Raw genomic sequence first — 17,417 nt, 5'->3', positions numbered from 1 at the left:
TATTTGTTTTCTCACTCTTTATTCACCCCCATCCCTGCTTTTCTTTCTAGATGTTTGATGTTACATAATTGGCTGATTTTAATTTGATTTCATTATGTTGATGGATTATCCAAGCGCTTTGTTATTCTTTGGGAAGGAGAGAAATTAATTTTAGTTGACAGATATATTGTTTTCATGTTCTTGCTTTGAACTTTATAAGAATGCTGTATTAAGTACCCCAGAAAACAATTAATATTATTTTATTCCTATTATTATTTCAATTTATTAGACACCTTTTCCAGGAAGACTCCATGAATTTAATGATATTAAAATGTACAATTTTATACAGTATTAGCATTCTATATAAGAGATCTGTAGCTTTAAAAGGGAAACAGTTTTGTATTAAAAATGTTTTTTTATCAATTCTGTGTTGTGCATTTTGAGATTCTCCTCTGCGAAGTGAATAAGCTCCCAATGTTGTCAATTTCTCTGGTCAGTTTCATTTGTTTGTCTTTCTGAAGAAGTGAAATTGTCCATGAAAGCTCACATTAAAATATAGCAGTTAGCCTTTAATGTGCCAGAACGTTTTTGTCTTCTTTTTTATTATTATTGTTTTGTTTTTACCTGAAATCCTAGCAAACAAACTAATCAGGTTATCTGTTCTAAAGAAAAAGGAAGCGTTCCAACGGAGATGAGTAGACAAAACATTCAGGAAAACAGTTTTACAAGATACATCGTTTCTCTCTAAAAACACATATACAGAAGCACAGTATTCATTTGAAAAGACTTTGAATATCCATGGTTGGGTCACAACAGAAGAGTTTTGCATCATTAAGTGCTGTGTCATCGCCACGCCCTTGGTGACCTTCCACCTTTGTTTGGATCCCACATACGAACCCAGAAACGCAGCGACGGCTCCATCCACCAAAACTACCCCAGTACTCTCCCTGGCCCATGAGTGCAGTTCCGTCTTCACAGGTAAACTGGATATTGTTGGCTGCTGTGTCATCCCCTTGCCCTTGATGCCCTTCCACTCTCAAAGAGAAAGAGACCAGGTTCCCTTTGGGGCAATACTGAATTCCCGTCCAACTCCCCCATCTGCCAGAGAAAACAGAAAAGCAATTTTTCCAACTTTTCTTTCTGCAAATGACAACTGAACTTCTGAATCCCCACTGTTATCTATCTTCCTTTTCTTAGATTAATACAACTTATATTGGCTGGATAGCTAAGTGCATCAGATATTTGGCTATGGAGCCAGAGGATGGAAGTTTGATTTCTCACTGTGTCTCCTGGGAGAAGAATCAACCTTGTCGCCTTGGGCTACGAAGTAAACATCTTCTGAGTACTCTCACATCTTCTGAAAACCCTCTATTCTTTCAGACCAGACCCTCTAATCATTAGTGTGCAAACATAGAGGAGAAAGTACACTTACGGTGCAACTGTAGACTCAATCACAGAGCCGTCAGTACAGTACAGGCGGATTCCATTCAGGGCTGTATCATCACCTTTGCCCTGTGATCCCTCTACCTGGTGGGAGAAGAGATAAAGAGCCTTACTTGTACACGAGCAGAGGGTTCATTGATAGCAAGTTAGCCCCATTGAAATAAGTGCTAAAAATCAGGACTAATTTAAGTCCCATTAATTTCAATAGCAGAGGGACGTGGTGGTGCTGTGGGCTAAACCGCAGAAGCCTGTGCTGCAGGGTCAGAAGACCAGCAGTCGCAAGATTGAATCCACGTGACGGAGTGAGTGCCTGTTGCTTTGTCCCAGCTCCCACCAACCTAGCGGTTCGAAAGCATGCAAATGCGAGTAGATAAATAGGGACCACCTCGGTGGGAAGGTAACAGCGTTCCGTGTCTAAGTCACACTGGCCATGTGGCCACGGAAGATTGTCTTTGGACAAACGCTGGCTCTATGGCTTGGAAACGGGGATGAGCACCGCGCCCTAGAGTTGAACACGACTGGACAAAAAAAATTGTCAAGGGGAACCTTTACCTTTACCTTTAATTTCAATAGCAACTAAAGGTGACAAACACCAGAATCCAGTGATTTTCAATGGGAATTGTGGATGCAATTAAGATTTGATGGACAGGCTAAAATGTCAGTGTCCTCCCCCCCATGCAAGCCCTAATGGCTACCACTGGGCCTGTATAGATGGGGCGCAACACTCATATCATCTGGCTCCACTTTCAGCATTGACATGTCAACCCAGCCGCTGCCATAAACCGTGCCCTACTGCCAGCCACCAAGGCTGCACCCCTGCACCCCTGGTATCATCACCCAAGGAGCTGGCAGTGTTTTGTTTATTTTCCAGATGGGAACCATGAGAAGAGTATCCACGACATGTGAACACCACCAAAGTCTTCTCTAAACTCCAGAGCCAAGGGCTCTTTCTGAGTTGTGGTTTGTACATTTCAAACTGGACATTGTTTAGCCTGCTATACTTTATGTTAACATACACGATAAGACTATGATGTTCTCCCCTGTAAATCTGAGAAATTGATGTAATATTATGAAGCCGGAAACTTCAAATATTATTCTTTGGAGCGAGAAAAATTAGTTACACCAAAAATCAGAATATCTTTATTAGATCACCAAAACATAACAAGGAAAGGAAGGATACCTCAAAGAACTCTGCAATAGTTACTGAGTAAAGAAAAGGAACTAAAAACTTCACCAGAACATAAATAAAACTATCCCTTACTAATTTACAGTTATAACTCAGATGTACTTTCACTTTTAGGAAAAAGAAACAATAAGAAGGGCAGCACGTACCTTCAGTGAGAAGCCATGAGCATATCCATTGGGACAAAACTGGATCTCCCCCCAAATACCCCATGGTCCTCCATTTGTGACTGTGAGGACAGAATTAAAACTTCGGGCTTCTGCATCCCAGAGGCAATAGCAGAAGATCAAGAAGAATGCACTGCTGACCCGGAGATCCATTTTAAAGCCAGCTGCTCTGAATCCAGATACAGAAACTGAGTATAAGAACCACATGCCTGTAAATTTATAGCTCAGGTATTTGAGTTCTGATACAGATCGAAACTGGGAGATCCCCTGATAGTATTGTGAAATCTAGGGCAATTCTTGCATGTAGACTTCCTGTAAATATTCACAGTTTCTATAAATGGTTAAGCCAGAAGCAGATTCCTCAAAAACAACTCAAGGTTGTTGAGGATTTGAAATTGAACAGAATCAAACAAAGCAAACATCACAAAGGTTGACTCCCCCCCCCCCCCAATGTACCAAAGCTACTTTGCCTATAGGTGTTTCTGCTTATCTCAGAATGTCCAGCACAGCAGCAAAAAAAAATGTTTCTGACTATTCGTGATAAGATATGAATACATGCACACACATTGACACACTCCAGACTAAGACATAGCTGCAACTAAGGGGAGGGTGAAAGCAAGAATCTTTGGAAAGGGAAAGGAGAAGTTGCCATCTAGATACCAGCCCCCTCCTTTCCCCTTGCATGGCTTGTGAAATGCACACACATGTGGAACTGGTGCAGGGTGATGGGATTAAATAACCTAAAAGACAAAAAGGTGCACCCCCCTCCCTGTTCAATGCAGGAATCCAAGTTAAAATATACCTGACAGATGGCTGTCTTGTTTTTTCTTGAGTGCCTCCAGTGTTCCCCTTGCCCCCCCCTTACATTTTTCTAAATTTAACCCCCACAACACACAATTTTTAATAAACCATTAAACGGTTTTCAGGCCATTTCTGTTTCCTTTTTATTTCTTTGGGGTTGGTTTGGTTTGGTTTGTTCTTTCCCCATAGGGAGGTCCATACACAGCCCAGTAGAGGTGAGAAATGAGCCCTCTTTATAAACTCAATAAAAACCTTAAAGTGTTTCCATAATAGAAACACCCAGCTTCATTGTCAGCATTGTTAAGACTCCACTTCACAAACCTGGGGGGGGGGGGGAGAGACCTATCTGATATATATTAGGTTCTAATACCACACCTGCAGACTGTTCTTCACAAAATAGCAGATAAATAGGAGTCAAATGGGATCGGAAGAAGAATTTTCCGATGAAGAGGAAGTCTGAATCTGATGATTTCCAAAGATAAAAATGTTTACAAATTGCCAGAGGCTTGCTTGTCTGCTGAATTCATGACCAGTTGTGTAAACAGGTTACCTGGGTCAAGAGACATTGCACATCCAACAGAAGAAAGTGAAAGTGTGGTCAAGTTTTGAAAAATAAATAATTTCTTAAAAAGCCAACAAAGATTACCACATCATGACAACATTTCAGCTCTGCCTAACGCAATCACTGTTTTTGCTTGGAAAATACTTGGGAAATGCTGTATCTTACTTGACTCCTAACCATTTTCCTAGAAAAGGTGTCAGTCTCAAACATGATGAAAGCACATTTGCAGATAAAGAGAAAAATGACTGGACAGCACTACTGATAATGGCATAGGACCACTGTGTGGTAACTTGGGAGAGTTACTGATAAGAACAGAAACACAATGGTTAGGATCTAGAATCTCCTTCTGTTGACATAAGCATTTTGCTCCATTTAATTCTTCTATCTCCCAGTGTGGTGTAGCGCAGTGGTCCTCAGCCTTGGGCCTCCAGATGTTCTGGGACTTCAGCTCCCAGAAATCCTGGCCAGAAGGGGTGGTGGTGTAGGCTTCTGGGAGTTGTAGTTCAAGAACATCTGGAGGCCCAAGGTTGGGGACCACTGGTGTAGCAGATAGAGTGATGGATTAGGACTCTGGAGAACAGGGTTCGAATACCCACTCAGCCATAGAAAATGACTGGGAGAGTGGAACTGGCAAAACCATTCCTTAAATATCACACTTACTTTGAGAACCTTGTTAGGGTCACTGTATGTCCGTTCCAACTTGACAGCACAACTACAATTTTATAGCAATCCCTATGTTGCCTTCTCCACTCTAAACTACAGCTCACCCAACTAGACGAGGTCTCCCAACTTGCTGTGTAGAATTTCGACCACTGTTACAACTTCTACCCCTTCTACTTCAATGTTGGTGGAAGTGCCAGATCAGCAGTAGCCCATTCACTGAGATTTCAGGGCTGCAGTTCATTGGGGTGGGGGCATTGTGTAAAAATTGCCAATATATTTATATGGAGGTCTGTGCTTGAGGGAGTGAAACATGCAATGTGATTTCCCTGCACTTTTTTCCCCCCAGACCTTCACATCCCACTGTAGTCCCTAGAAAATATTTTTTGTTTTTTTTAAAAAAAAAAAACATGTTAACAAAAAAAAACCCAAAACTAAATCTAAAACAGAATCTCTGGAAGTTTGACTGCAAGCTTTTTTTTGCAGGAAAACTTTAGCTACCCCTCCAACCAGGTGATTCCTTGGCATTTTTGTTCCTTAGCCCTTGACTGTTTGTTGTGGAGCAGTAAACCTTTTGTCACTTAAGAGCTTGCTCACTTATTTAAGATTTCTAAAGGAACTAACTATCCGAGAGCAGTACATAGCCTACCGTTTTTGGATGTGGGGATGACTTGCTAAAGCTATGCCTGCATAACACTAAAGTAAAGTTAGAAATTACTGAATGAGTCTTATTTCATAAATTATTAGTTAATAAAGTCACCGGAAGGAATAAATCTGGATTTGGACACAATCTTGACTACTCAAGATCATTTGTCTAGTAGTACATTTAGAAAGCAATATCTAGGTGCTGTAATTTGGTATACGTTGTTAGCTGGCTTGGGGAAGTTAAAATTTAGGTCAAAACACAGTGGTGAAAAAGTCCTGTTTGCACAAGCTAGAGATTACTGAAGGGCTATATCTTTATTATGTTGAATAAGTATTGGCTTAATGCTACCTTGAGGCTATCTCAGTAAGAAGTCCATAGAGAAGCCTAAGTGATGTAGTTTTTCTATAAATCCCTTATGCCATGAACTGGCAAAGACGTATTTCTGCAAATAGTATAGGTAGCCACTGGTTATTGGGGCATAGATAGAGCCTTGTGGTGCAGTGGTTAAACTGTTATACTGCAGCCAAAACTGTGCTCATGACCCAGGGTTCAATGCCAGGTAGCCGGCTCAAGGTTGACTCAGCCTTCTATCCTTCCAAGGTCAGTAAAATTAGTATCCAGCTCACTGAGGGGTGGGGCAATGTGTAGCCTGCATTATTAACTTATAAACCGCACAGAGAGTTCTTGAAGCAGCATGCTTTGCTTTTTGTTTTGCTTTTATCCAATAATGAAATGCATGTAGTCACACGTGGCATTCTACTGAGGGCATATCAGCTTCGAGGCACAAACTGGCTGAAGAGGAGCATCTTGGCATGGCAAATAAGGATCGCAACGTATTTGATAAGGTGCTTTCAATGGAGGGGTTAAAACTCTTAATCCAAACAGCAATACCATACAACAGCTGCACAAAGATTTTATGCTTGATTATCTCTAGGGCCACAGGAACCAGCTCCCCACCCTGGACACAGTGAAATTGTGTGAGCAGTTTGCTTATGCTGTTGGCCACCTTTATTGCTGATGGTCTGTAGTGGGACCAAGAGAGGGAGCATGAAAAAGTAATTCCCAGGAATAAAGAAGGGGATTACCTCCCTTCTGTCTCCCCAATCTTCACCTGAACATTTTCCCCTCATGCTGCAGCTATCCTGAACTGCTGCTGTTACTGCCTCCTTACTCATGAGTAAATCAGGTAAACTTATTTGCAAATAAACTAGGTAAGCCTTGCTCTGTGTGGACCTGTAGCAGGATTTCTGGTGTGGATGTAAAGATCACTCCAGTGAGAATTTAAATGGATTGCACTTGAGAGAAGAACCTTTTAAGTGAGAACCAGGGCACTCCAAATTTCCTACTGTGGACAGGCCCTAAGTTTTCAGATCAGAATGGTCGTGCTAGTTGATCAAAAGTGGGACAAGAGAGTGAGGGTAGGAGGGCTCAATGCATGCCTTAAAATTCAAACATATACGTTTTCTACCATCTTTCCATATGAAATGATCATGTATCAGATTCACACCTGTTGCTTTGCCTTTGCATTGCTTTATCATTGAAAGGCAATCAGGACAAAGATGTTTAAAATAAATAAATGAAAACATTTAAAGTATACAAATTAACTGTATATTCAATTATTTAAAGCAAATAAATGAAATTCTCAGGGTTCAATGTGGCACAGGGAACAGTGGCAGTGTGGGTTCACCTGGCCCAACATTTTTGCAGTGAGCTAAAAAAAAACCCTAATTTTTGGATGACAGCTCCCAGTTTCCATTTTGGCCATGTTAGCTGGAGAAGACAGAGGGCTGTCTTTCAGAAAAGTACGTTTTCCAAACTTGAGTTTTCTCCCACTGTCCAGCCAACACGGGCAGGATTCACACTGTGCACTTGCTCCAGTGATGCAAATTTCACAGGAGACAGAAGCCATGTTCTCCTAAGCTGCCTGCCTCAGTTGCTGATATTAACCCATAATGACCAGCTTTATAAATTTCCCTGGCACAGATTATGAAACCGACAGCAAACGATACCAGCATTGCAATTAAATGTCATACTGAACACCCACTCTGCTATGGCATTATGAATGTAAACAGTAATGACATTAGCAACTTGTGTCTCATATTAAAATGCCAGCTGCCAGCGGTTTTGCTAACACCTGCTCCCTGTGCCATCTTCTGCTGTTGACGGGTTTCAGGGAAAGCTCTCTGCCTCGTCTTGCTTCACACCCCAACAAGATTGTCCTCTTTGGAGATCCTCTACATTTTTTTTCAGTCCAGCAACTGGGTGAGGCTGGTCTTGGTGCACACGCTGTGTAACCCACCTCCTTATCTCTCAGAAAAAGATTTTAAAAAGGAGATTGCAAGCTGGCATCCTCTTTCTTCTTTACTTTGAATCATTCATATCTCCCACTTCTTCCCTAACAAATGACCTATCCTGAAAACAACATAAACAAGCAACAGTAACCCCCCCAAAAAACTGACAGTAGCCAACATATCTATCAGGGCCCAAGAGCCAGAGAAGACAGGTCTTACCAGCCCTCATGAATGCATGCAGATTTCCAAGGAGAGGAAATTTAAGAGAATATATGACAGAAAATGCCTTTTCTTATACTGTTTCTTGTTATCTTCTGGAGGTATGGAGGAAGAAAAAGAAGTTGGAGAGGCAGAGGGGCAACATAAGACAATTGGAGAAGCCAACATGGGGTTCTGTGGGAAACAGAGACACAGACCAAAGGGTCACACAAAGGGGGGTCGGTGTGATGGGGGACAAGAGGAAATGAAAAAGATGGGAGGTGAAAATGGAGAACCAAGATGAGAGGGGATCCAGATCTGGGGGTGGTAAAAACACTGTCCCAGTTCTCCCCAAGAGACTCCATGAAAGACTTTGAGTGCATTGAATCTGATTAGTTTTTGTTTTCCTTCTCTCTGTCTCCTACACACAACAAAGAGGGAGGGAGGGAGAGAGCAGTGCAAGCTAATTTGTTAAGGAAAGAAGGTATAAAGCAAAGTGTGCTGCTTATATACCGCCCCATAGTGCTTCAAGAGAAGATAAGACTCCCTGGAAAAGACCCTGATATTGGGAAAGTGTGAAGGCAAGAGGAGAAGGGGAAGACAGAGGACAAGATGGTTGGATAGTGTCATCGAAGCAACCAACATGAATTTGACCCAGCTCTGGGAGGCAGTGAAAGACAGGAGGGCCTGGCATGCTCTGGTCCATGGGGTCATGAAGAGTCAGACATGACTTAATGGCTAAACAACATAAATCGTGCTTCAAGCACTCTCTGGGCGGCTTAGAAGTTAATTACACATTGCACCCTCCAGTGAATTGGGTACTAATTTTACCAACCTTGGATGGATAGAAGGTTGAGTCAACCTTGAGCCGGCTACCTGGGATTGAACCCCAGGTCTTGAGCACAGTTTTGGCTGCAGTACAGCTGTTTAACCACTGCACCACAAGGCTCTATGAAAAGCTTGAGCTGGAGTCATCAGACTTGAGGAATTCCCTTTTCCAGTGATGTGCTATCTGTTATGTATAGTTGAGTGGAAGGAAAATGCGGAAACAATAAAGAAAGAAAAATATACCCACAGTGCCAGGGAAAATAATTAGACTCTGCCCCCACAAAATACCTAGTGTGGTGTTGTAAGTAGATTGATAGACTAGGACTCTGGGTTTGAATACTTGCTCAGCCATGGAAGCTCATTGGGGGTGTGGAACTAGTAAAACCCACTCATTCAATGTCTCACTTACCCTGAGAGGCCTTTTAGGGTCACTGTAAATTGGTTCCAACTTGATGACACACAAAAATAACTGCCCCACAATGACCCCCGTTTTGATTTGATTGCCGATGATTCTCACAGCAGCAGCTACTTTGTGACCACTCTTTAATACTCTAAACATGTTCGCAAGCTTTAAATGGAGCTGATGCAACGGTGTGCACTGGTTCTTAACCTTTGTTATTCAGATGTTTTTGGACTGCAACTCCCAGAAGCCTTCACCATCAGCTCTGCTGGCTGGGGTTTCTGGGAGTTGCAGTTCAAAAACACCTGAGTAACAAAGGTTAAGAACCACTGTCTATAGTAACTTTCATGTGTCTTGTAGTTTTTAATAGGGACTCAGAGTTGGAGCTTGGGACTCGGAATTTGGTGCTCATTTTTGTACTCAGTACTTGGTACCAAAGATTTGAACTTGCGACTTGGATCTAAAAACTTGCCAATATCCCTGACATAAGATGCCTCTTTTAAGGATTAAGATCAGATGTTATTGTATCTTCCCTTTCTTAACCTGGAATACAACACATTCTTCAAAAGAAAACAAAAGGTGTTAGAGCCACTTCAGCACGTACATTTCCCAACTTTTAAATTTGGAACTAAATATGGGTTAGCCATTGTCAGCCTTTTCCCCCCCTTTTGGCCATAGCCATAAAACACAATATGAAAAAAATATGTATAAGCTATTTTGTATTAATTGCATAACAAACCTTTTAAAGGGGTGTCTGAAGAACTGTTTCCAGTCTGTGTCCCACTCCAAATGTGCCAGGGCCCCCCCAGCCCCCCCCCCAATTGAGAATGGCTGGAAACATCAGAAATACCCACAGTTTAAGGTCTGATGTTTTTAACATGAGCAGTTTTTGAAAGAAAAATATGCCATTTAAAAAAATCCCAGTTGGTGAACTGATAAATGTGCCAAAGTAATGCATAAGAAAATCACCTAGGCTTGGAGTTTCTAATCTTGTCCATCTCTTTAGCTCAGTGTGCTTCCATTTGGATTACATAAAGTTATTTTTAAGAGGATTTCAGAAATTTATGTGGAAAAACTGAAACTGCACAATGATGGATGTTTCTTCCTCATAGTAATTTATAGCAAAAAAAGGGAGGGGAGAGGACATTATGCAATGCAAGATAGTTCACAGTTCCACAGAGTATATATTCTATAAAACATAAATGGAATAACAATTGGAAATGATAAGATTGACCTCTGAAGCAATCTAGATGGAAATGCACCTTAATTTATCTTGAAAGACAGTATTAGGGAAATGTTGGGTGTAGGGAGATTCCTATTAAGGGCTGTCAATCCTATGCACATCTACTCCAGACATATATTGAACTCAGTGGGTGTTCTTTTCTGCATGTGTTGGCTTGCAGTATGGCATTGGTCCCCAACTTTGGGTAACCCAAGTGTTATTGGACTGCAACTCCCAAAAACCTCAGTCAGCACAGCTGGTGGTGAAGGCTTCTGGGAATTGCAGTCCAAGATCAGGTTACTCAAGGTTGGAAACCACTGCAGTACAGCAGTGCTTTCATGACCCTTTGTAGAAAGCAATCACTTCAGAACTACAGGGAGTAATCTATTTCCACAGAGAATTCCTTTGTGAAAAGTGGCAAGCAGGGAGATGTACAGGGTGGCCATCATATTCAGAGGACAGGGTGCACCTGCGGAATTTCCACTCAGTTACAACGACTAGTGCTATACTGACCATGAGCTGCAAATATTGGAAGTTCAGCAAGGAGAACATCTTGTGGTCTGAGGGAAAGACTAGAGGGACTTCTGGTGACTTCTGGTCATGGGGGCAGTCAATCTGCAATTTACTTTCACCTGAACATTACAGCAGTTATCAAAAATTCTGGGCCCTGTTCTTAAGTTAGGTCCAACAGCTTGGATAGGTTCTGTAGAGCTCACATTAAAAGCAGGAGAAGATTTACGGCCTCCAAAAATTGGCATCACCAGGTGTCCCTAGGACAAGAACACTCATCCCCACACACAGACATTCTATAGAGCGAGTCAGTTGTTGAACCCTACTTCAACCCTACACATTGGGACTTGGTTTCGTTGCACACCTGATCAGAAGACTAATTTATGGGATGAAAGACAGAGTGTGTGGAAGACACAGCTCTCTCCTCTGAGAGAAGGGAATGGCCGCAGTTGGCAGGGCAGGCGCAGCCATGGCTGCTGCTTCTATGTGGCGGCATTAAGTGCAGAGTTATAAATCACAGTGGCAAATAGTCATAAAATCATAGAATAATTGAGCTGTAAGGGGCCTATAAAGCCACCAAGTCCAGCCTCCTGGTCAGCCCAGATCAAAGTATATCTGACAAATGGTTGTCTAACTTTTTTCCTGAATGCCCCTAGCATTGGAGCACTCGCCACCTAACTAAGCAGTTAGTTCCTTTATTGTACTGCTCTAACAGTTAGGAGGTTTTTCCTCATATTGAGCCAATATCTAGCTTCCTGTAGCTTGAGCCAATTATTATGAATTCTACACTCTGAGATGATCGAGAATGGATCCTGCCCCTCCTTTGTATGAAAAGTCCTATCAGATCTCCCCTCTTTTCTCAAGGCTAAACATGCCCAGGTCTTTATATCTTTCTTCATAGGGCTGTCCCCCCATCATCCTTGTTGCCAGTGCGAATGGGGTGGGGACTAGTACTTCACAGGATTTGAGGACTATACTTCTGTTAATGCAGCCTAAAATAGCATTGCCCTTTTTTGCAACCACATCACACTAGAGCAGTGATGGCGAACCTTTTTGAGCCCGAGTGCCCAAACTGCAACACAAAACCAACTTATTTATTTCAAAGTGCCAACACTGCAATTAAACCTGAATAATGAGGTATTAGTTTAGAAAAAACAACAACTGCCCTAGCACTGCAAGGTTCTGAATAAAGGTCTTGGAACAGCATCTAGTGGGGCTGAGGAGGCCAATTTGAGAGTGACCATCCCTTCCACACTGAGGACAAATACAGTCTGTCCCCTGTCCAGCTCCTTGATCTTGCTGCTTTGGGGACTGCCTCTTTGCCTCAGCCTGCTGGATAAGGGTCTCTTCAAATTGGGAGACACTGTGATGCACCGCCTGCCTCCAGGCTGAATGCTCAGATGTCAGGGTTTTCCATCTGTTGAGGTCCATTCCTAAGGCCTTCAGATCCCACCTGCAGACATCCTTGTATCGCAACTGTGGTCTCCCTCTGGGGTGCTTTCCCTGCACTAATTAATGTCTATTGATTTTGAATTTTATTTGTTGGTTAATTTACTGTAGTTGCTTTTTTATCCTTTGTTCTGTTATTTATTTTATTGTATGATGTCATATCAATTTGTTAGGTCAGTGTTTTATGATTATTAATTGTATTTTGTTCTCTGTTGTACGCCGCCCAGTGTGGCCCCAGGACAATGTCACAGTATAAAAGTGTAATAAATGAATAAATATTCTCTGTGAGAAATATATAACCTAGGAGGGAAGAGCATCACAAAAGCTTTGCAGTTCAGGAATTGTGGATAATATTCCAGGATTCATCCCTCAGCTTGGATGCCCAGGTTTTAGTTAGATCCTGTTTGGATTACAGTAGCGTGCTCTATGTGGGACTGCCTTTGAAGACAGTTTGGAAACTTCAGCTGGTGCAAAACTCTGGAGCCAAACTACTGACTGGGGCCAGCTACAGGGAGTCAGCTACAGGGAGCATGCAACACACCTGTTACAAGAACTTCACTGGCTACCAGTCAGTTTCTGGGCACAATTCAAAGTGCTGGACATTACCTATAAAGCCCTATACTGCTTGGGTCCAGGCTACCTGAAGGACCATATCTCCCTATATGCACTTTCCCGGCAATTAAGATCTGTAGAGGAGGCCCTGCTCTTGGTCCCATTACCACCACGAGCATAGCTGATGGGGACATAGGAGAGGGCCTTTTCTGTGGCAGCTCCCAGGCTAAGGAACGCTCTCCCTGAGAGACCAGAATGGTCCCTTCCCTTTTATCCTTTCGAAGAAAGCTAAAGACCCATCTCTTCAGGCAGGCTTTTAACAACTGTAACTGAATCCCTGAATCCCATTGTAGCCTGAATCCCATTGTAGCAAATAATTTTAATCTTCTTTATGTGTTCATGTTTTAATCTTTTAATTCTTTTAAATCATATACTGTTTAATTTATCTTTTAATATTTAATTTACTGTGTTTTTAAATTATGTGAATTTTAATGTTGTGAGCTGCTTTGGGTCCCTTGTTGGGAAAAATGCAGCATATAAATAATAGTAATAATAATAATATAAATAATAACAATAATACAGGAATCCAGCTGACAGCCATTCTCACAACAAGCCTAGGCCAGCGTAGACATCGCTGTTTCAGTAATGTATATACTGTATGCGAAAAATTCCAGCTCATTCTACGACTACTCTATTTTACTTTGTGATCTGCAATTCCAAAATCCTTCTCACTCGCTCACTCATTCAGGAGTGCCTGCATATATTCCTTGTCATGAGCAAGTCACAAAACTGATGTGCAATGAGGAATGCAAATAGCAACTCCTGAACCAGGGGCATTTGTTGCTATGATTTACACTGTTGTGCTTTTACAGATATACATAAGCAATAGTATTCGAGCCATAACTGAAATAATTAAAAGTATCAGGGATGTGTACTGCTGAGTATTAATGTTTTGAGGACTGGAAAACAGTCTCTTCCTGGGTGTGAAGCCGGATGGTTGTTGCTAAGTAACAGTAATAAGAAGACTCAATAAAGGAAAAAGAAATATTTAAAAAGAGCATAGACCATGTGCATGACTACAGATTCACTTTGGGTGCAATTAGACAGGAAAGCTCTCCCAGATTAATTCAGGTTGATGCATCGTTTCCTATGACAATTAAATCACTTGTCACTCACACGTAATGTTTAGTTATCCCAGGTGATTTTCATGGCAAGAGCCCTCAATGCACCTCAAAATTGTTACAATTGTCATTAAGATCATAGGAAGCTCACCTGTCTCAGTCATTAACACTGTGCTCTTCCTGACCCTTTGGGGAGGGGGACAAGTGGAATGGCACTTAGTTGATAGAACAACTTGTGAAGCTGCAATGCTCATCATACCCTGCAGCACGGTACAGTGTACAGTACAACAGGAACAACCCTTTCATGTGAGTGCCTCTTGTCTCTCCTTTGAACAATTTTTTTTAAAATTATGCCTCTCGAATGTAGTGCTGTGTCAGGTCATCGCAGGGATTCCACAAGCTGTTATACCGATTCATCACTATGCCATTTACAAAAACCTTTTTTAAAAAAAGGACATCACACTGTAAGCATCACCCTAGGACATACCTGTCACCTGTATTGATTGCCACTGAATCAATATACGTCATCACACATACCAGAAAGTAGGGAAAAAAGTGACGCAAGAGGAGTTCCTACCAAAAAACATTGCTCCCTGCTAGCTGAAGAAAAAGCAACGAATGCCTGTGAAAAAATACAAGGGCTTGCTTGCACTTACCTGTACTCTGTGTAGTTGGTGGGAAATATATTGAATTTAATTGTGCCAACTCTGACAAAAACTGCAAAGTAAATTGCAGTAAGTTGCACCCTTTGTCATAGTGCTGCTTCTCCCTCCCCCCTCCCAGTGAAATTCCTATCTCTTCAATAGATGCATACTGAAATGTAATAATTCAGCAGGTATTATGATTCCCTATTTGGCTGGGAAAGACCACACTCATGGAATTGCTGCATGCAACAGCATATGAATCCTGTTACAAGCCTATGGAAGAAACCTGTAACAGAAGCCTTCTTATTACATGATCTTAAGAAGAAAAGATTACAACCATACTCCTGTCTTCCCCAACTTTGAACCTTCGAGATGTGTTGGCTGAGAAGATGGGACTTGTGGAGTCCAGCACACTTGGAAGGCACCATGTTGGAGAAGGCCACAGGGTCTTCTGAACACATCCCATCTGCAGGGCCGGCCCTATCATTAGGCTGGGTAGGGCAAGTCCAAATTGTTTGCTGTTGAATTGGTGGGGGATATATTTTGGGCCAGGGAAGGAGAGAGATGAGCTGCCTCAGGTGTCAGAATAATTTGGCAGGTGATGTAAAGGAGCCTCGTGGTGTGGTGGTTAAACTGCATTACTGCAGCCCAAACTCTGCTGATGACCTGGGGTTCAATCCAAGGTAATCGGCTCAAGGTTCACTCAGCCTTATATCCATCTGAGGTTGATAAATTGAACACCCAGCTCGCGAGAGGGAGGCACAGTGTGTTGCTTGCATAATTAAATTGTAAATCACCCACAGTGCTATGGCGTGGTATATAAGCAGTACGCTTTGATGTGCATCATGACTTACTTTGGGGGGAGGGGGTTGGAGGCATTTGCTGCTTTCTCCTGAGGCCAAAGCCTATTAGGATGGCTCTGCCCAACTGCAAAGCCTGTAGCTATAGAGATATGTTTTGCTGTTTAAAATTCTGCGTCCTGCTCACAGGTCTTCCCTCTTATTATAAAGGTATCTATTTATGTCTCTCCCTACTCTTTGCTTCACAAATGCCTGTCAAGAAACAATTCCTGTCTACATGTCTGACTCCCCAGCTTTTTGGAACGTTGCTTGTCTGTTTTGTACAGATCTGCCTAAATGCGGCACTGTCATTTGTAATGAGGTAATAGGTCTTAAAATTACTTGTGTGTCATCTCATAGCTTCCACAGAGGTACATCTGATCCTTTGCCTAAATTGATGCCATTATCCTAGCGTTCTCTCTGCTACAGCCTGTTTCATGTAGATATTGGGATATTTACAAGGTAATTCCTGAGATGACTGGTGAAGAGACAATGTTGCAGTGATATTCTTTCAATTTCTGGAAGCTTTCCCAAAAACCAATGAGAAAAGCAGCATGGCAAGTCCGCAGAGCTTGGAAGTAATTAATTATAAGTAACTTGCAAGTATTTTATAGATCCAATAATGACAGTGAAACTCAATTACATTGGAGGTCCTACTGCTTAGTAAGCCACACTAGAGTAGGCCCATTGAATCAGTGGGGATTAGGTAAATCAACTCCTCTGCAAGTTCCATTGATTCAAATGGAATTACTTTTCTTGCAACTTACTATATTAAAGTAGTATAGGCCCATTTGAATTAATGGAAGAGTAGACTCTAAAGAGGATGTGGTGGCACTGCGGGATAAATCACAAAAGCCTCTGGGCTGCAAGGTTGAAAGATCAGCAGTTTGAATCCACGCGATGGAGAGAGCTCCCTTCCCTTGCCCCAGCTCCTGCCAACTTAGCAGTTCTAAAGCATGTAAAATGTGAGTAGATAAATAGGTACCACTATGGTGGGAAGGTTCCATGTCTAGTTGCACTGGCCACATGACCATGGAAACTGTCTACGGACAAGCGTTGGCTCTATGGCTTGGAAATGGGGATGAGCCCCGCCCCCCTAGAGTTGGACATGACTGGACAATTGTCAAGGGGAACCTTTACCTTTACCACCAAATCTCCACTGATTCAGTGGTCCTCCTCTAGTGCAATTTACTATGCTAATCAACAGGATTTCAGTCATTGTCACATAACAATAATTTCACTTTTTAAAATGTAAATATATTTGTAACATTTGCATAACTTTTATAATTACAGAGGGGTGGTCTCACTAAACAGTGGAGAAAATATCATGTTATTCAAATGTTGGCTTGTGTTCCATGTGTTGAGATGAAGACAAGGATGACAAGGGATAGAATATGTTTTGTATCTTATTTATTTTATTTTATTTTATTTATTTTATTTATATCCCGCCTATCTGGTCGGTTAAGACCAGACACTTGTGGCATTCAAACTTTGAAAAATAACTTTAAAGCAACTAGCTTAGTTATTTTTAAGTTTTTTTTTTTTTTAAGTTTGAATACTACGAGTGGTTGTTAAGCTGCTTTGAATCCTTTTAAGGAGAAAGCTGGAGTAAAAGTATTTTTAAATAAATTAAATTAATAAATAGTTTCCTTTGAGAAATGGGAACAGGACTTTAAAAAAAAAAACAACCATCATCATTATCATACAGACTAAGTTATCCACACCCGTAGAAATATTAGAATAATTCATAATTTTTAAAGTAATTTTCCAAGCTCTGTAACTCTGCCAAAGAGCAGAACTGGTGTACAGTACAAGGTTCACTTTGGAACTCCTTCCTGTGTCTCAGACTCAGGGTGCAATTTCACAGGGAAATGCAAATTCACTGCTGTGAAGTTGCATAGGAGGATTCAAAGTCTCTTTCA

The 17,417-nt window shown here is 41.7% G+C and overlaps 1 protein-coding gene across 1 annotated transcript; it reads right to left on the bottom strand.

The window, feature by feature from the left end:
* Positions 1–223: 223 nt before the first annotated feature.
* LOC110084091 (vitelline membrane outer layer protein 1) lies at positions 224–16,694 on the bottom strand. The gene is made up of 3 exons (XM_020803151.3): positions 2,755–16,694; positions 1,412–1,506; positions 224–1,077 (listed from the first exon to the last, which is right to left on the bottom strand). Exons 1-3 carry the CDS (start codon positions 2,977–2,979, stop codon positions 753–755), a joined length of 645 nt encoding a protein of 214 aa, XP_020658810.3. The 5' UTR covers positions 2,980–16,694; the 3' UTR covers positions 224–752.
* Positions 16,695–17,417: the final 723 nt, after the last annotated feature.

This window comes from Pogona vitticeps, chromosome 3 (assembly GCF_051106095.1).
Source record: "Pogona vitticeps strain Pit_001003342236 chromosome 3, PviZW2.1, whole genome shotgun sequence".
NCBI lineage: Eukaryota > Metazoa > Chordata > Lepidosauria > Squamata > Agamidae > Pogona > Pogona vitticeps.
Note: the sequence above shows the minus strand (reverse complement) of the source record. Positions and strands in the feature narration are given on the sequence as shown.